Source organism: Eleginops maclovinus, chromosome 12, assembly GCF_036324505.1.
Source record: "Eleginops maclovinus isolate JMC-PN-2008 ecotype Puerto Natales chromosome 12, JC_Emac_rtc_rv5, whole genome shotgun sequence".
Classification (NCBI taxonomy): Eukaryota; Metazoa; Chordata; class Actinopteri; order Perciformes; family Eleginopidae; genus Eleginops; species Eleginops maclovinus.
The window spans coordinates 3137855-3156744 of record NC_086360.1 but is presented as its reverse complement, the minus strand read 5'-3'; the positions used below and the strand labels follow the sequence as shown (position 1 = coordinate 3156744).

The following is an 18890-nucleotide window of genomic DNA, read 5'->3' as shown; positions in this document are numbered from 1 at the left end:
CGAGCCTGACAGAGCTGCAGCCCGTCCGGAGACATCTGATGCTGCTGCTTCTGCTCAGCAACCGAGCTCTGTCATTCCCTGCTAATAACTCTCATGATCATATGGCCAGGCAGAAGTCAGGTGATATTTTTAACCCTTAGTGGCAAAAGGGCTTTGATTACCAGTGGTGTGAAGTAACTAAGTAAATATACTCAAGTAATGTGCTTAATTACTATTTTGACATACTTTTAGTTTGCTAAATTATTTCCATTTGCTCACATCTTATAGTTCCACCCCACTACAATCCAGAAGAAAATACCATACTTCACATCACTCCTTTTTGTATTACCTTAGTGAATAAACACAATAATGCATCAATGATTATAATAAAAAAAAACATAGTCTGCATAGTGAGTATTTTTACTTTGGTAAGTCATGTTTAATGCTAATGGATTTGTACTTTTACTGGAGCAACATTTTGAATGCAGCTTATTACTTGTGAAAGAGTATTCCCAGAAGTGGGAGAAGTACTCAGATCTTGTACTTGAGTAAAGTAGAAGTACTCAGATCTTGTACTTGAGTAAAAGTAGAAGTACTCAGATCTTGTACTTGAGTAAAGTAGAAGTACTCAGATCTTGTACTTGAGTAAAAGTAGAAGTACTCAGATCTTGTACTTGAGTAAAAGTAGAAGTACTCAGATCTTGTACTTGAGTAAAGTAGAAGTACTCAGATCTTGTACTTGAGTAAAAGTAGAAGTACTCAGATCTTGTACTTGAGTAAAAGTAGAAGTACTCAGATCTTGTACTTGAGTAAAAGTAGAAGTACTCAGATCTTGTACTTGAGTAAAAGTAGAAGTACTCAGATCTTGTACTTGAGTAAAAGTAGAAGTACTCTGATCTTGTACTTGAGTAAAAGTAGAAGTACTCTGATCTTGTACTTGAGTAAAAGTAGAAGTACTCAGATCTTGTGCTTGAGTAAAAGTAGAAGTACTCAGATCCTGTACTTGAGTAAAAGTAGAAGTACTCAGATCCTGTACTTGAGTAAAAGTAGAAGTACCAGAGTGTAGGAATACTTTGTCACAGTAAAAGTATTCTAAATGTTCCTCCAGTGAAAGTAGAAGTACTCTGATCTTGTACTTGAGTAAAAGTAGAAGTACTCAGGTCTTGTACTTGAGTAAAAGTAGAAGTACTCAGATCTTGTGCTTGAGTAAAAGTAGAAGTACTCAGATCTTGTACTTGAGTACAGTAGAAGTACCAGAGTGTAGGAATACTCTGTTACAGTAAAAGTCCTGCATTCTAAATGTTCCTCCAGTGAAAGTAGAAAGTATTCTCATCTAAATGTACTTAAAGTAGCGACAGTAAAAGTAGTCATTGTTTGATTGGTCCATTTCAGAATAATATCTCTGATATGTTTTATAATTATTGATCATTAAAGTGTTCTCAGAGCTGGTAAAGGTGCAGCTAGTTTGAATGGCTTTGTATACTGCAGGGTAGCTGCTGGATTTACTGCAGGTGAACTAAAGTCTGATTTAAGGGCTGATTACATTTACCATCATTAATCCAGATCTGTAAAGTCACTAAAGGGACTAAATAAATGTAGTGGAGTAAAAGAACACCATTTAATGGTGTAAGTAGTATAAAATGGAAATACTCAAGTGAAGTAAAGTACATACAGTATATCTCATAATTGTACTTAAATCTACTTCCCTCCTCTGAGTATTCCTATACTGTAGTATTGCTACTTTTACTTATAAGCACAAAATCTGAGTAGATCTGCCACCTCTGTTTGAACGATTCCTTTTGAATAAGTCTCTGATAGGATCCAGAGCTCAGGGTTGGTTATGTCTGAATGCAGAGCGACCTCTCACCTCTCCCACAGCGTTGGACAGGATGTGGACAATCTTTTCATGGGGCGTGGCCACCACGCTCTGGCTGTTGATCTCGATGATGCGGTGTCCCACTCTGACACCGCCCCTCTCAGCAATGCCCCCACGCATAAGGCTGCAGATCTGTTTGCCGACAGAGGAGTTCTTTTAGATCACAAATCAAAAAGCTATTTTACAGAATACAGACACAGCTCAGTATCACCCACAATGCCGTTCTGTACGCTGAATCCCAGCTGGTAGCGCAGGTCTGGCCGTCTGATGAGCACAGTGGTCACTGGGGGACATCTGACGATGTTTAGCTTGATCCCAGACTGGTTCTTCAGACCCTACATAAAGAAATGCATAGGGTATCAGCGAAAAACCACAATGTTCACATCCCTGCACACACAGTGTTAGATCCCAGCAGCACCTCACAGCAAAATTAAACATGTTCACTGAGTTTTTTTCTCCTCTCTAAATGTTAATCCCATTTTCTCCTTAAATACCAGAAATCTGGACAATGTAGTTGCCAGGCAACACATTGAGGTCTTTGATAACACTTGAAAAGTTTGGATCTAGCTTTCATCAGCATTCGTACTCAATTATAATGAATTTAATATTCACTCTCAGCATTTGGCCCGTTAACAATTGCATTGTGTTTGGCAGGGGGATATTATGGGTCAAAGTTGTCTCTTCATATTGCAAAGGAAATGGGTCGATGATAGGTTTGCAGTGCTCCCATTTCATTAATTTTTTCCGAATATACAGTATATATATTCATATTTTCCTCTCTGGCAATATACTGTATCTGCTGTCATGGCATGTCGTTAAATCTTTTTGCTGAAGACACCTGACTAAGTAAGCTAGGTTCTACGGGACTACACAAAGTCTTTTTGAGAGGACACATTGATCATGAACTGCTCTATAGCAAATTTCAGAACAGGTATTTCCAAATCATACAACATTGTAGCTAAAAATCTTCAATCCTAACATTTAAATTACATAAAATAAAGTATAATTAAAGTAAACAGCCACACTTTTACTTGACTTACTGACTCAGATCATGATTACTGCCCTGTTTACCTGCTTCAATCTTGAATTTACTGCACCTGCAATAGCCCCTTCACACAGACTCCTGTCTCTTTTATTTAACTGATCTTCACTTTAAAGATGAGGAGACGGGGACACTAAAAAGTGATGCACACAGCTGGGATTGGCATTCTGGGATTATAAAATTGGCCAACTGTCAGTGTAAACTAACCTCTATATTTTATTGTGATCGCATGATTCCTTGTGATATTATTGCAGATCTGCTTTAAACTAGCTAGTTAACGTAGCTAACCTAGCCATTTTAAATATACTGACAGAACACTTTTATGGAAGCAAACTAACTCTGCCAACAGAAACAGTTGGACAACTTTGTAATTCCTGAATGTGTAGAAGTGCTCCGGTCCCAGCTGTGCACGTCACCTTTCTGTGTGTGTCCCCGTTTACAGTATGTTGTGTTTAGAGCTTCTTGCAGTGTTTTGTATTTGCAGCATTTGTTTATGCAGCGCTTAAAGTAAACGCTGCTCAGGTTGTCCAGTTGGTAAAGATGTTTGTTCATGTGCATGTGTTTTGGAAATGTGTGGGTTTTTATATTTTTGAAAGTGTTGAAAGCGTTTGCACCTGTCGGCCACCGTATACATCTCTAGTTTTTAAATAAAGCCAAAACTGCATCCAACTAACCTAATGAGCTTCAACTAAATAAAAGTAAATTGTCAGAAAAGTAATGTATTTAAAGTTAAATTGTGTTTTGTGAAAACATAACCAAGCTGAAGGTGCAATCCAGCTTGGATTGGTAGAAGGAGCATACAGATCTAAGCACACACCTTGATGATGCTCTGGCAGGTGGACAGTGGCAGTCCCACCAGACTGGTGCCGTTAAGGGACATGATCTGGTCACCTATGTTCAGTCTGCCAGACCTCTCAGCCGGCCCAGCATGCATCATGTTGGCGATGATGACGGTGGGCAGGATGGAGCCCCACCCACTCTCCACAATGACCACACCCAGAATCTCCCCCTTTGCTTTCTCTATGAACACCTGAGGAACCAACGCAAAATCATGTGAGTGAATTAAATGGCGACTTTTCACCTTGTTTAGAACAGTTCCCTATATCATTAAATAGTTCAGTGTTAGAGGTTACTTTATTCAGGTTTAGGGATTAACAAATGACAAGTAACAAGATTTTGTTATCAGATTACAAAAAAAGGTACCTGTATTCCCTCACACTTACATGAAAAAGACGAATCAGGTAATTGTTACACTTTAATGATTGGGGATCACTATAGCAGGACTAAATATTAGTAAAGGTGCATTTAGTGTTTGTTGTAAAGGATCAGATGTTCTCTCTCCTCTGTCAGTGGTTCTGTAGGCTAATACTTTAAGTGTGAATCTGTACGCCTACTGCCTGAATCTGCTTTATGGTTTCACTTTCTTTGGTTCATTTGTTCTGTTTTTAATTCAGCAGGTGAACCTATATGTTAGTATTTTGTTTTATAAAAAAGCCCACCAGCCTCTCAAGAGACAGAGATGGCTGAAAGCTGCCTTCATGGCACAGTTTTTACCCGTTTAAGTTATAGAAGCCTATACAAAGAAAAAAGAAAGTAAGAAAGACCACCTAAGTTGTTTTTATTTGATTTAAAATATTCCTCTTTACAGGTGACTATTAATTGTAACAGAATACATCTTTAAAGTAATACTCCCAACCTTGATTTGATTGTGTTCACAGTGCTCAGAACTGTCAATCACTATATTGATGTCGAGATTCAGCTTTGTTAAGGTTTGAAGCTTCCGTGAATCTGGTTTGCAAAAGGGTTCATTTCCTCGAGACAGTTTTTGCTCTCAAAACCTCTTTTGTGTAAAACAGGCAGATATGACCTCTCATCAATATGATCATTGATAGACTGAATTCCTGATGAGTTAAGGCTTGGGAATAACTCTCTCTTTCTCTCTCGTCTTGTGCGTTCTGTGTCTGGATTGCTATAGTTTTTTTTTGTCACAGTTTATTTTTTTTACAACCACGAAAAGCAAGAAACCCAACTATTGATGTCCTCTGCTGCGCTCAAGCCTGTTAGGGATTATGTTCCGGTACACATTCAGAGTGACAGACTGTTCTGAGCACTATGAACCAGTGGCATTGGTAATGGCAGTGATGTAAGACTGATGAAGCAGCAGTAAAAGTGTTTGCTCGATACACAGGTTTACTCACGTCTTTGCAGTTTTCAGACTTAGAGAAGTGGATGAGGTCATCATTGTACATGTCCTGAGTGTTGAGCAGGTCGCTGTACTCCTTCTGGCTCAGGTCCTCGGGGTTAATACCGTTTGCCCGTAAGAATTCCTGGTAAGCCACACTGAAGGCCTGTCCGATGGACTGGGCGATCAGCTGGGCCTAGAGCGCATGAGGAGTGTGGGAGAGACGCTTTTACATCATGTACACAATCTGTTATGGTCAACTCAACTCATACAAGCAAGGACATCTTAAGACTCACATCCTCAGACTCAAACACGTGGCATATCATCTTGTACTGCCGCTTGCTCTCTTGCCCTGGATCTGAGGCCTCCACGTTCTCCTGAGAGTCGGGTCGAGGCATCCTGCGCCGGGCCATCAGAACCACGATGTTACCAATGTCAGCAATGTAGGAGATGGTCCTCAAAGGGTGGTCCATCATGGTGTCCTGGAAGTCAGAGAGCCAGAAGAGTCTTAGTAAAACCCCTCAAGGGGACAGCTAAAAAAAGAACGATATAGGTTGTGTGTTGTTTAGAGTGTTTTAGTGATGATGTGTTTTTGTAGGTTAACCAGGAAGTTAGCGTCATAAAAGCTCCTTTTCCAAATCCAATGGGTTCCATTGGATTTGGAAAGATCTCGTGTTAATGATACTAACACAATTTGTTCTCCACATTTTAACACCTTGATTTTGAAATGCAATCGCCAAAAAAAAAAAAGCTAACGTTAAGCTAAAAGGGAACTACATCACAGTTGCCTGGCTGCACATCACCAAGGCAGTATTACAAGTTGTTTCATCAAGCCACATGTTAGCAACCCTGTTTTTAAGGTACAGGTACAGGTACATGCTTCAAACATTCACAAGTGGTAGTGCCTTAGGTTCCTAGGACTCATTCATGCACCACTCCTGACTTAGCCCACCAAAGTCTATTTCCTCTTAAGCTTTTTTCTCCATTCAGAGTTTCAATATCAAAATATTTGTGTACCATATGACTTTGAGGCTTGAATGCAACACCTTTTATAAACCTTTATTACTGGGTCCTACAAAAACATTCATTCATGTGTGTGTGCATCCTGCATGTTTGTGAATTGTTCAGACTTTTTTAAGAACCTTTTAAGCACACATAAATTGCAATTTAATACCTGTTTCCCGGGCTAGAATTATTAACCAAGTGCATGATCTTATTGACATTTAAAATGACATTTGTCTCACAGCTTTTCCAGCTGTAATACATGTAATAATGTAAACATTGATTTAATTCAGATACAAAAACATTAAAACATCAGTAGTATTACTGCCAAGGGAAGGGTATGGAAACATTCAGAGAGAGTACCTGAGAGTCAGCGTTGAGCACTTTGATTCTCTGGGTGGAAATAAACAGATCCACCTCTGTCATTGGCTGAGGCTCTCCCTCGGGGGCCTGCACACACACAAACACACACATAGAAGCCATATTACACACACATTCTCTGAACACACAGACAGAATGAGCAGATGTTTCTGAATGACTAGACATTTAAAGTTAGAGGTCAGTAACGTGTCCTTCCAACCAGAGCATACACATACATTTAATTAAATAGATTATGTCATGAAATTTGTTTTTAGGGTGACTAACAAAATCTGTCCAGGGAGTACAGATGAAAAGCAGCCTCTTGGCTAACTCACATAAACGACTAAATACAAAAGTAAACTGATTTCACACAATTGTATTAGCTATAATATTAAGTTGAAACTAATATTTTTAATTTAAACGTAATATTATTGCTTTCAACTAACCTAAAACAATTATTAAATCTGCAGAGCCAACTGATATTTAAAGACATCACCCTGGAGAAAATAATTGGCAGGTTGATCAAAAATGAAAATAACTGATAGTTGCAGAACTACAGTTATCATATTAATCAGAATCAGAATACCTTTATTCGGCCCACAGAGGGGACGGTAGTTCTGTTAAGACAGTACTCTATGAGTGTACTAAAAAGAAGTAAAAGTACATGTTTTAGAGTTGAGCAAAAATGCTTGGCACACTGGACTAGTGCGTTGATCTTCAGATTAGGGGAGGACAGACATTGTGTCTTCGGGCAAGACACTTCACCCCAAGTTGCTCCTGTAGGAACTGGGTTGTCCACAATAATGAGTGGATGTAAATCGCTTTGGATAAAAGCATCCAACAAGTAACATGTAATGAGACTTGTGTTTTACAACAGATCATTTCATAGTAAAACTAGTACAGCATGCTGTGTAACTATTTTACAAACATTGCAACATGTACACTCCTTATACACAAGAACATGAACATGCCATGTGACTCATCGCATGTTCATGTTTTCTGAGTGCATGATTAGAGCATGGCCTTTTTGATAGGATATTACACAATAAAGTGATGAGGTTAAAATCCAGACTTTTAACCACACATAGCTGGAGGGATAGTGGTGCTGTCTGTCCGCTACTGTGGTTCTGTCTTGACACATTTTGGATGAATTGTGAAATCTGCCAGACATTCATGTTCCCCAGTGGAGGAATCCTATTGACTTTGATGAGGCCATGATTGTTGACCTAGCATCATCATCATCGGGTCAAACTCACAATGTCTCTCAGGGCTGCTTCTCTAACTAACACCATGGTTGACATTAACCTTTCAAACATCATTATTTAGCTCAAGGCCCAGCAGAGCCTAATTACAGCCACTAGCATAGCTTCTAGATAAAGTTTTACATCTCAAATGAATGAAATTAAATGACACTGAGTGGGTTGGCAATCAATAGTATCTGAGTATCATTACAATTACAGACTCAGCAGGAGAAAGCACACTTAACACAACCACAAAGCTAGCACGGTGTGAGAAAGATTACAGCAGTTTCCTGGATCCAGCACACTGTGAGGAAAAAGCTAGTGTTCCAAATTATGCGTGACGAGAGTCTGGAAGGAAATACAAAATATGGAAAGGACTGGAGACTGAAGGAAGGGACAAAGCAAGGCTGGAGTCGGAACAATGCCATCAATCCATGAGAATGACAGACACAGAGAGACAAAGAGCCAAGCAGAGGAAAAAGAGATATAGGTACTACACCTTCTTCTTGTTCTGGGCTAATTTCTGGGCCGTCTGCCAGGCATGGAATAAAGCAAAGAGGAGAGTGAAGGGTTAGAGCGAGCACAGGAGGACTGGGAGGATCACACAGAGGCAGGGACGGCTATTCACTGCATGGCACATATCACATTCTTTCAGCAGGTGTGTCATGTTGTTTTGTGGTTGTTTTGTATTTGTGCGGGACCAACATCAAAACTGACAACGACCTAGTGTTGTGCATTTGATACTCAAACTGGGCCTGCGTTAACGGAGCATCACAGAATCAGTCCCACCAATGGCAGCAGTGACGGTTTTGCTAATCTTAAGGAAATGTATTAACCTTTAAGACATGCCTATAAAACATGACGACCACCAATAATGTGTTTCTCCGTTTGAGTTGTATTTATTTAATAGTACAAACCAATCAAATGCTGAATTTTGCAGCTGTTTCGGTCCTATAACAGTTAGATCACTGCTTCCAGAGCCAGGGCAGGGCTTCCAGAACCAGGGCAGTATTGTGCAGCATCTGGCTGCACAATACTTCCCACCTACACTCCCTGCTCTCAGGGTTCATTCTCTTCTCATACTGTTACTGAATGCACTCATTGCAGTAGGAGCCTGGCCTCTTGCATAACCCTTCCTCCACCAGCAGGTGTCTCTGTTGTTTTGGCTCCAGAATCAAGTTCAGCTTTACGTTTTCTCAGTGTAAAAATAAGTACAAAGACTAGAATGATTCAATGTTTATTTTCTATGAAATTATCATACGTCTTTACTTCGACTATCTGTGTGAGTACAGCAAACTGTATTTTAGTTTAAAGACATGTTGCAAATAAGCTGATGTCACACAGAGGGGGACAATAATGCCATACTCCATGGAGAAACATGGAGTATATGTACATGTTGAGTGGTACTACACTGAGAGGAGGATTACTTCATTTGCTGTTTTGGATTGTGTAACTACTCAGAAAATGCTTGCCATTTTACCCACTTCATCAATCAGGAAATTATAATAACATTGAAATGTAGTATCTAAAAGTACTGAAAAGACTTGTGTCTCAGTTAATATTACAGTCTATCTTATATAAAAGAACACAGTTTTCCCTTGATAATATGACCACAATATTTTCTGATTTGAAATATGGAGTACCCAAGGGCTCTGTTCTTGGTCCTTTGTTCTTCTTTATATGCTTTGCCAAATTAAACATTGTCATATAATTAATATCCAGTGATAAGCTGGTGATACTCAGCTCTTATAAATATATCTGAACGTCACAACATTTCCTCCAGCTAAACTCATGTAAAACCTACATGTTTATCATCGGCTCCTCTCCACATAAACGTCAGTTAAGTAAAAATCTAGACAATTGTGTGTTTTCTCAAAGTCTCATAACATCTTAGAACAATAATTTAACTGCAGGTAAATAAGCATGGGTTTATATGTATCTCTGTCAGCTAGAGGAAAGACGTCCCGCTCTTTTGCAGTTGTAGAGCTACAGTCAGCTGTGGTATTACAGAGGGAAACATCTTTCCTCACAAACTACCCTGAGGAGCAAAAACTCACGTTCCTGCTGGTGCTGGTGAATTATCTATATAATTATGGTAACGACTAAGAATGATAAACACATAACAAGACAAGTCATAGTTAGGTAAAATACTTCATTTAGCTGTTATAAAAAATGAAATGCAACAGTTTGACTTTAGTAGTAGTACTCTACACATAAGAGACTTGACTGTGCATTGTAAACATAAACTATAGTGTGTGTGTGTGTGTGTGTGTGTGTGTATGTGTATGTGTGTGTGTGTGTGTGTGTGTGTGTGTGTGTGTGTGTGTGTGTGTGTGTGTGTGTGTGTGTGTGTGTTTACCTTGATGCGGCTGACCGCCTCCTGTGCCTGCATCATGCGGATGTTCTTGGACGGTGTCTTATCCGACAGCAGCTGGGTGGAGCCCAGGTAGTTGGCTGCGAAGATGATCCCATCGATCAGGTCCTCTGGGTCACATGGGCCTGGGACTGAAAGGGGGGGAGAAGGGTTCAATCTCCCTATGAAACACTATGTTTCACTTCAAACTTAAGATTAATAGAGGAAGAAGCAGCCATTTCACAAATGTCATACTGGATGCCTGTTAGCAATCGTCAGAGTTCATCTATCAGACATATTTTAGCATAACACATTTCAAAAAATAAAATATCATCTTTTTAAACTGAGTTGACATTGAGTCCTCTCTTTATCATCTACCAATATATCAAGGTGTGAATATATGTTCAATCATATTTTACATAAAGGATATAACCAGACCAGCAGCTCTTTGAAAGCCCCTTTCTCCTCTGGCATTGTTGTAGGGGTGCCATTTCTTAATAGTGTGTGTGTGTGTGTGTGTGTGTGTGTGTGTGTGTGTGTGTGTGTGTGTGTGTGTGTGTGTGTGTGTGTGTGTGTGTGTGTGTGTGTGTGTGTGTGTGTGTGTGTGTGTGTGTGTGTGTGTGTCTACCTTTACTTACCCCCCCTGTCTCTCCCCTCTAAATCTCTATTGGCTCCTGAAGGCCCTGGCGTTAAGGAAATGCTAACACAGCGTTTTCAGCGGGCTTAGATCAGCAGCGCCGGTCAATAACTGTGTATCACCAGCTTACAAACTAAACAGTGACAGTGTAGGCCAAGCAGAGGTTGGGAGGACATCCTCCATCACTGCTCCATGATTTATTCTGTTTGCCATGTCGTTGTGCCTGTAACAGCTAAAACCTCTGAGCTCAAATGATGACCTCGTTCTTACAGTTAAAGTAAGTTAACCGTAAGAACAGAACAACAATATGTGTTTCTATTAAAGCAATTACCATCATTGTTTATAGTATGGGAAAAGTACTCAGGTCTTGTACTTGAGTAAAAGTAGAGGTACTCAGGTCTTGTACTTGAGTAAAGTAGAAGTACTCAGATCTTGTACTTGAGTAAAAGTAGAAGTACTCAGATCTTGTACTTGAGTAAAGTAGAAGTACTCAGATCTTGTACTTTAGTAAAAGTAGAAGTACTCAGGTATTGTACTTGAGTAAAAGTAGAAGTACTCAGGTCTTGTACTTGAGTAAAAGTAGAGGTACTCAGGTCTTGTACTTGAGTAAAAGTAGAAGTACTCAGATCTTGTACTTTAGTAAAAGTAGAGGTACTCAGGTCTTGTACTTGAGTAAAAGTAGAAGTACTCAGATCTTGTACTTTGAGTAAAAGTAGAAGTACTCAGATCTTGTACTTGAGTAAAAGTAGAAGTACTCAGGTCTTGTACTTGAGTAAAAGTAGAGGTACTCAGGTCTTGTACTTGAGTAAAAGTAGAAGTACTCAGATCTTGTACTTTAGTAAAAATAGAGGTACCCAGGTCTTGTACTTGAGTAAAAGTAGAAGTACTCAGGTCTTGTACTTGAGTAAAAGTAGAAGTACTCAGATCTTGTACTTGAGTAAAAGTAGAAGTACTCAGATCTTGTACTTAAGTAAAGTAGAAGTACTCAGATCTTGTACTTTAGTAAAAGTAGAAGTACCCAGGTCTTGTACTTGAGTAAAAGTAGAAGTACTCAGGTCTTGTACTTGAGTAAAAGTAGAAGTACTCAGGTCTTGTACTGGAGTAAAAGTAGAAGTACTCAGGTCTTGTACTTGAGTAAAAGTAGAAATACCCAGGTCTTGTACTTGAGTAAAAGTAGAAGTACTCAGGTCTTGTACTTGAGTAAAAGTAGAAGTACTCAGATCTTGTACTTGAGTAAAAGTAGAAGTACTCATATCGTGTACTTGAGTAAAGTAGAAGTACTCAGATCTTGTACTTTAGTAAAAGTAGAAGTACCCAGGTCTTGTACTTGAGTAAAAGTAGAAGTACTCAGGTCTTGTACTTGAGTAAAAGTAGAAGTACTCAGGTCTTGTACTGGAGTAAAAGTAGAAGTACTCAGGTCTTGTACTTGAGTAAAAGAAGAAGTACTCAGATCTTGTACTTTAGTAAAAGAAGAAGTACTCAGATCTTGTACTTTAGTAAAAGTAGAAGTACCCAGGTCTTGTACTTGAGTAAAAGTAGAAGTACTCAGGTCTTGTACTTGAGTAAAAGTAGAAGTACTCAGGTCTTGTACTTGAGTAAAAGTAGAGGTACTCAGGTCTTGTACTTGAGTAAAAGAAGAAGTACTCAGATCTTGTACTTTAGTAAAAATAGAAGTACCCAGGTCTTGTACTTGAGTAAAAGTAGAAGTACTCAGGTCTTGTACTTGAGTAAAAGTAGAAGTACTCAGGTCTTGTACTTGAGTAAAAGTAGAGGTACTCAGGTCTTGTACTTGAGTAAAAGTAGAAGTACTCAGATCTTGTATTTGAGTAAAAGTAGAAGTACTCAGATCTTGTACTTGAGTAAAAGTAGAAGTACTCAGGTCTTGTACTGGAGTAAAAGTAGAAGTACTCAGGTCTTGTACTTGAGTAAAAGTAGAGGTACTCAGGTCTTGTACTTGAGTAAAAGTAGAAGTACTCAGATCTTGTACTTTAGTAAAAATAGAAGTACCCAGGTCTTGTACTTGAATAAATGTAGAAGTACTCAGGTCTTGTACTTGAGTAAAAGTAGAAGTACTCAGGTCTTGTACTTGAGTAAAAGTAGAGGTACTCAGGTCTTGTACTTGAGTAAAAGTAGAAGTACTCAGATCTTGTATTTGAGTAAAAGTAGGAGTACTCAGATCTTGAGTAAAGTAGAAGTACTCAGATCTTGTACTTAAGTAAAGTAGAAGTACCAGAGTGTAGGAATACTCTGTCACAGTAAAAGTCCTGTATTCTAAATGTTCCTCCAGTGAAAGTAGAAAGTACTCTCATCTAAATGTACTTAAAGTAGCGACAGTAAAAGTAGTCATTGTTTGATTGGTCCATTTCAGAATAATATCTCTGATATGTTTTATAATTATTGATCATTAAAGTGTTCTCAGAGCTGGTAAAGGTGCAGCTAGTTTGAATGGCTTTGTATACTGCAGGGTAGCTGCTGGATTTACTCCAGGTGAACTAAAGTCTGATTTAAGGGCTGATCATATTTACCATCATTCATCCAGATCTGTAAAGTAACTACAGGGATTAAATAAATGTAGTGGAGTAAAAGTAGCTTCAAAATCTGTTAAATATGTATGTTTATTTGTGGCTTGTCACAATCACTGGAGGAACAGTAGCTGCTTTGTCTTCATTTGTGGCTTAGGTAGCCTAGCTTAATATCCTCAATTACCATAGTGATAAGCGTCAAAATCACTGAGATAAATACAATAACTAACGTAGCATCTTTTTCAGATTTCCTCCAACTCCACTGTTTGCACCAGAGATAAAGCACTCACCTTCCACATATGTGGGGAAAGATGCAAGGCTTCTCCTAGACTAAATTAAAGAGAGGAGAAGGAATCGATCAAACATTAATACAACTTGATGTACAAAAGTGAGAATTGGACAATTTGTAAGAAAGGGTTAAACACCTCTTTACTGGAGGAAGAAGATTGGAAGCCATCATCCTGCAGCAGGAGTCTGCTGGAAGACTCTGCTCCTGGAGGGGAGGGCGAGTCTGAGCCAGGCGACTGAGGGAGGAAGCAAAAGCAAAATGCAACAGTAAGTTAAAGGACACATTCTGCTCATTTAAAGGTTTATATTTTGTGGTTATTCTGGGACATGTTAGGGTTAGTGTGTAGGAGAGAAACTCCCTCTGGATGGAAGAAAGGGATTTTAGCCTTTGAAGACCATTTACATGCACACAAACCTATAGAACACACTGCAGGAAAGGGGAAACCCGGTAAAGCATAATTTGTCATGATCCTTGGTTTGTGTCTGTTTCCTGTTTTATTCTGAAAGGTTTTCCCCTCTTGTGTCCTGTTAAGTTTCACTCCCTGTCTTTAGTTTCCCTCCTGTGCCTGATTGTGTCATTGTGTTCACCTGTTGCCCCTGTGTTTCTCCTCCCCTCTCCAGCTGTGTGTGGTCTTCTGATTAGCCTTGTGCATTTAGTGTTGGTTCCCCTTTTGTCTCTTGTTCTGTCGTTGTCGTTTCCTACCTGATCCTGCCCGTTCGTCTGTCTGCTCCCAGTGTCCCTGTATCCCCTGGTTAGTGTTGGTGTGGTTAATTTTGGTTGAAAGTACAGCTTTAATTTAAATACAGCTCGCCTTTTGTTTGGACCCATACCTGCCTCCCGTTTGTTTTACTGCACTTGGGTCCTGTTTCCCCAACCCCCTGACAAATTGGGCCTCTTTAAAAAGAAAAGGCATCATGGCACAAATGGACACCTCATTGGAAAAGCTTTTGGAGAGGGGGATCAGGTTTATAAACTGGTAGTCTGACAGGTATTCATTACCAGCAGTGACAGTGTTGTGGTGTTGTTTTCACCTGTGAGTCTGTGTGTGTCATCATGGCAAAATATGCTCATGGAGAGTACCAGAGGGGAGCATCAAAAACATGTGATCATATAGATGTCTGTAGAAGACATGAACACAGGAAAAATTGAACCGTTGACTTCAATTAAATGTATTATCTCAACACATTTCACATCACAGTATTAGGTTAGTTTTAAGCAATAATATCAAGTTGAACCTACTAATTTGTATTTAAACTTGATATTATTGCTTTAAGCTAACCTAATACAGTGATGTGAAATGTGTTGGCATAATACATTTAATTGCAAAAATCAACGTTTCATATTTTTCAGTGTACAAGTAGCCATTGGCCGCCTCTCTTTACATCCCTGGCCTGTAAGTGCTGCTGCAGCTGGTGTGAACCTCAAACATCATGGTGTCCAGTTAAATAAAGACAGAGAGACAGACAGACAGACAGACATAGTAACCCTAAAATATTCTGTATGTTGTTAAAGAGCACCTGAGAACGCAGTTTAAATAATCTGAAGTCAGTACTTCAGTGTGTAGAAGACACGCTTCAGTATATTGTAAGCCAACAGGGGGCAACAACACACATCTTTGAGGATCCACAAACATCAACAGCACCACTTACACATTGCATCTCATTGCATTATGCTGCGACAGGGTGAGCGGACACACCACATCACAACACGTCACCTCCACTTTGTCCTCACACAGGAACATGTTGCACACTACAGCTCTATTAAATAAAGAAATGCTGTCAGTAATAGTTTACAGGGACACCACTCGACTGAGTCTCCGGAGATCTCTGAACTCGAAAAGAAACAAAGGTAAAAACCCTCCATCTATGAGTGGCATAATAACCTCTCCCGTTGTCTGGCCTTGGAGAAATGCACCTTTGCTCTAAAAGAAATTTGATAACTTGTTGAAGTTTTGGAAATTCATGGATTTTTTGGAAAGGAACTAAATGTGACCTTGTTGAATTGTTTGCTAACATTGGATGGAATGTAGCTTCCTCTTTACCAGCTTTGTAACTGTTTCCATGTCCATTTAGATATTTTTGATTAATTTATGTTTTTTTGTATTATCTTTGAACAAAAACTACTAAGATTGTTATATTTCTGTGTGATTTGTCGTAGTTTTTTAATTGTTATTTTCTTTAGGTAGGCGTACATTTGTGTAATCCCTTTTCCAGGAAAAAATATGGGGAAAAAAAGTATTTGACCCACTTCAGTAAGACTCACTTTGTGTAGTGATTAGGCAGTTACACGGTATGAGTGGAAATGAGGCTGATAATTGGAAAAAATACAAATACACCTCAGAGTATTAATTAAATTAAAATCTACAAATGGTATCTTTTCACAAACTCTTGTCCGTACTTCAAGTGCGAAACCTTTTTATTTGTTACGTATTTTATTTTGGATCTTGATATTGTGTCTGAGGATGTGATGTCGAGCAGATTATAGTCGGTGAGGTAGAGAGCATGACTCGGCAGATTGCCCCTGGCTTTTTTTATATGCATTTAATGCCCATTATCTGATCATCACCTTCCATCTTGAAATATTAAAAGACACTCATATATCTTAAGTTCATTCGCTGTAAAGAACAATATCAGTTTGGATTTCATTTGCAGGTCAGTAATTAATCCTTTTTTTAATGTATTATTAGAATCTTTATGAGGTTACACTTCACACAGTATGTGATGTGTTGTATATTTGTTTGGGAAAACATTTCAATGGCTATGGGTGAATGTGCAGATACAACTGCAGCGGTCAATATTGAGTAGATCATGTTCAGGTCACAAGATCACTTCTCCATTGCTGCAGTGCGCAGTCCCCTCATTACCACAGTCAACATGTGTTCTGTATAATTGAAAGCAATGTCGCGGCTTCCTTCCTATGTTTCCATCTAGACGCCGTTATCTTTCATTCATTTGTTTTACTCACAGTTGTGATGTGTTTGGCTTCCGATAATGTGCTCATACTGTGCGACTCAAGTAAAATAATAAACTCTCACACACGTTCAACAGAGAAAATAAGCTAGTGTCTAATTATCAAAACAAAACAGGCAAAACTCATGTAGAAAATAACCAACTTAGATCCGCTTTTTTCCGTTTCCCGTGCAGACTAATATAACTGAACGATAACTGAACGGTGTTGGTGTGGCACAATTTATATATAATATTACATATTGGAACTGAACCAAGTGTTTTGGTATCGCCTATCAATTTTACAACAATGGAAATGATGTTCAAATGGATTACATAGTAAATTGGCCAGGTAAACACTGTCTCTATTTTCCATTAATGAACAACTACTATTTATGTTACAGCACACTCCCTGCTGTTGCTAATCATAGCTATTATTACGATTACGCTACATGCATCGATTTAAATAACACTCTATATATTTTTTTGATATGTTTTAAATTTGATAATTACCTCTTTTGCAAAGAATCCTTTTCCTCTTTGACGAGTAATTCCAAATTCACATACAAAACTGAACTGACGGACTCAGTATGATTGTTTTTTAGAACTACAGCATAGTCTGAATGACTTTGATATAGATATCAACTTTTTATTGTATAAACTGTGCTCTTTGCTCTTCACTGCTGTAAGCTAACACATGAAAACCCTCAGCAGACTATCTGCTCTAGATAAGCAGAACTTCAACAAGCAAACGGACAATCCATCCCAAACTCGACTGATGACACACCTCGTCTGCAGCATGGTGCTCAGTGTGCTGCTGCTGCTGCTGCTTGGCTTGTTCCTCCTCCAGCTTTTCTACTTGATACATCCAAAAGTTTTCCATAGCTCCCAGTAGATAGAACACTACTGCCGCAGCTCAACAAGTGCTCCAGATGAACCAGAGAGGCATACGCAACACCACGGTGTGCAGCTGCTCAGGTGACGCACAGGTATCAGGATTCACCCTGTCTGTCTGTCTGTCTGTCTGTCTGTCTGTGTACCCCTCCGTCTGTCTGTCTGTCTATGTGTCTGTCCGTCTGTCTGTCTGTCTGTCTGTCTGTCTGTCTGTCTGTCTGTCTGTCTTTCTGTGTACCCGTCCGCCTGTCTGTCTGTCTGCCTGTCTGTATGCTTTTTCCACCTTCTTCCGGATTAGATTTTTATATCATCTCATCTTGTAATGTGCTGATTGTTTTGCACAATTTAAAAATACAATCTAACCAACGATAAACGGTGCAGGAGAGGCATATGATCAAATAGGCTTATACCTAAGTAATGTTAAAAATCACAAAGATTAGCTCAAATTCAATAATTTCACATAAGTGTGTGTGTTTATATGGAAAACCTGTTATTGAACGATAGGCAAATAAACGTTGAGGATTTTTGGGGATAGTGTGGAAAGCTAATCCTGAATGTTGTATCCCTACATGGAATGGAAAATGTTCCTCTGTGAGTGAGACACCTGGGACATTGATTCCTTAAAGTATATATTGAAGTGCATGGGAATATTCCCTTTACCTGAAAGTATGTTGTTAATCAAAAATTGTAATAAATGGCAAGAATCTGAAGCCTGTGAAATAAAGGTGTGTGTGTGTGTGTGTGTGTGTGTGTGTGTGTGTGTGTGTGTGTGTGTGTGTGTGTGTGTGTGTGTGTGTGTGTGTGTGTGTCATTGTGTTATTGGATCCTCCCTGAATTATTGAACTGGTCAGGCCCTTTTCTGGTTTCTCTCCCCTTACTGAATAAATCATCTGGAGTTTGGATTCAACACCATGACGATGAGAAAGCCAAATACAAATACGACTTGAGTTTTTACCTTAACCTTATCCTACTTTATCGGAAAGTTAAAAACATATCTGCTAACGCTCCTCTAGTGGTAGGCTGCTCATCCTTTCAGATGTGTTCCCAGCATTGAAACCTTATTTCAATGTGTCCACTGCAGTAGAGGAATAAGTACTCCAATGCTTTACTTGACTGAAAGTAGGAGACAAGGCACCTTGCTGCCCAATATGTACACACATGCTACAACCTGAGGGACAGTGAATGAGACACACACCCTTACCCACACCCACACACAATCACGCACCCATACTTGTATTACATATACAATTAATATGTAACCATTTAAATGTTTATTAATGTTGTGTAATTATTTTGATGTGTTGGCAACATTGTTTCTTTAACTTTCATGTCTATAAAGCCCCTTTGAATTGAATTGAAAAAAAAAGTACAACACATTATTGTCAAGATACTCCATTAAAATGAAAAGTACAAAAGTATTAACAGCATAAGGTCATTAAAGGTCACCTATTATGCCAAATCCACTTTTTCATGTCTTTTATACATAAAAAACTTTACGGAGAAAAGACCCCCTCTCTTTCTGTCCTAATCCATCTCTATAAAAACCTGTCTGAAAGCATCTGATCAGA

The 18890-nt window shown here is 39.0% G+C and overlaps 1 protein-coding gene across 1 annotated transcript in view; it reads right to left on the bottom strand.

Moving 5' to 3' along the window:
* The window catches only part of apba1a (amyloid beta (A4) precursor protein-binding, family A, member 1a), a 46278-nt gene that overhangs the window by 5663 nt on the left and 21725 nt on the right, over positions 1-18890 (bottom strand). The window contains exons 4-13 of the mRNA XM_063897588.1: positions 13620-13718; positions 13485-13524; positions 10042-10187; positions 8182-8214; positions 6445-6531; positions 5376-5561; positions 5096-5275; positions 3715-3927; positions 2071-2190; positions 1847-1987 (exon numbers count right to left, since the gene is read on the bottom strand). Coding sequence (XP_063753658.1) covers positions 1847-1987; positions 2071-2190; positions 3715-3927; positions 5096-5275; positions 5376-5561; positions 6445-6531; positions 8182-8214; positions 10042-10187; positions 13485-13524; positions 13620-13718 — 1245 coding nt within the window. The remainder of the gene's footprint in view (positions 1-1846; positions 1988-2070; positions 2191-3714; positions 3928-5095; positions 5276-5375; positions 5562-6444; positions 6532-8181; positions 8215-10041; positions 10188-13484; positions 13525-13619; positions 13719-18890) is intronic.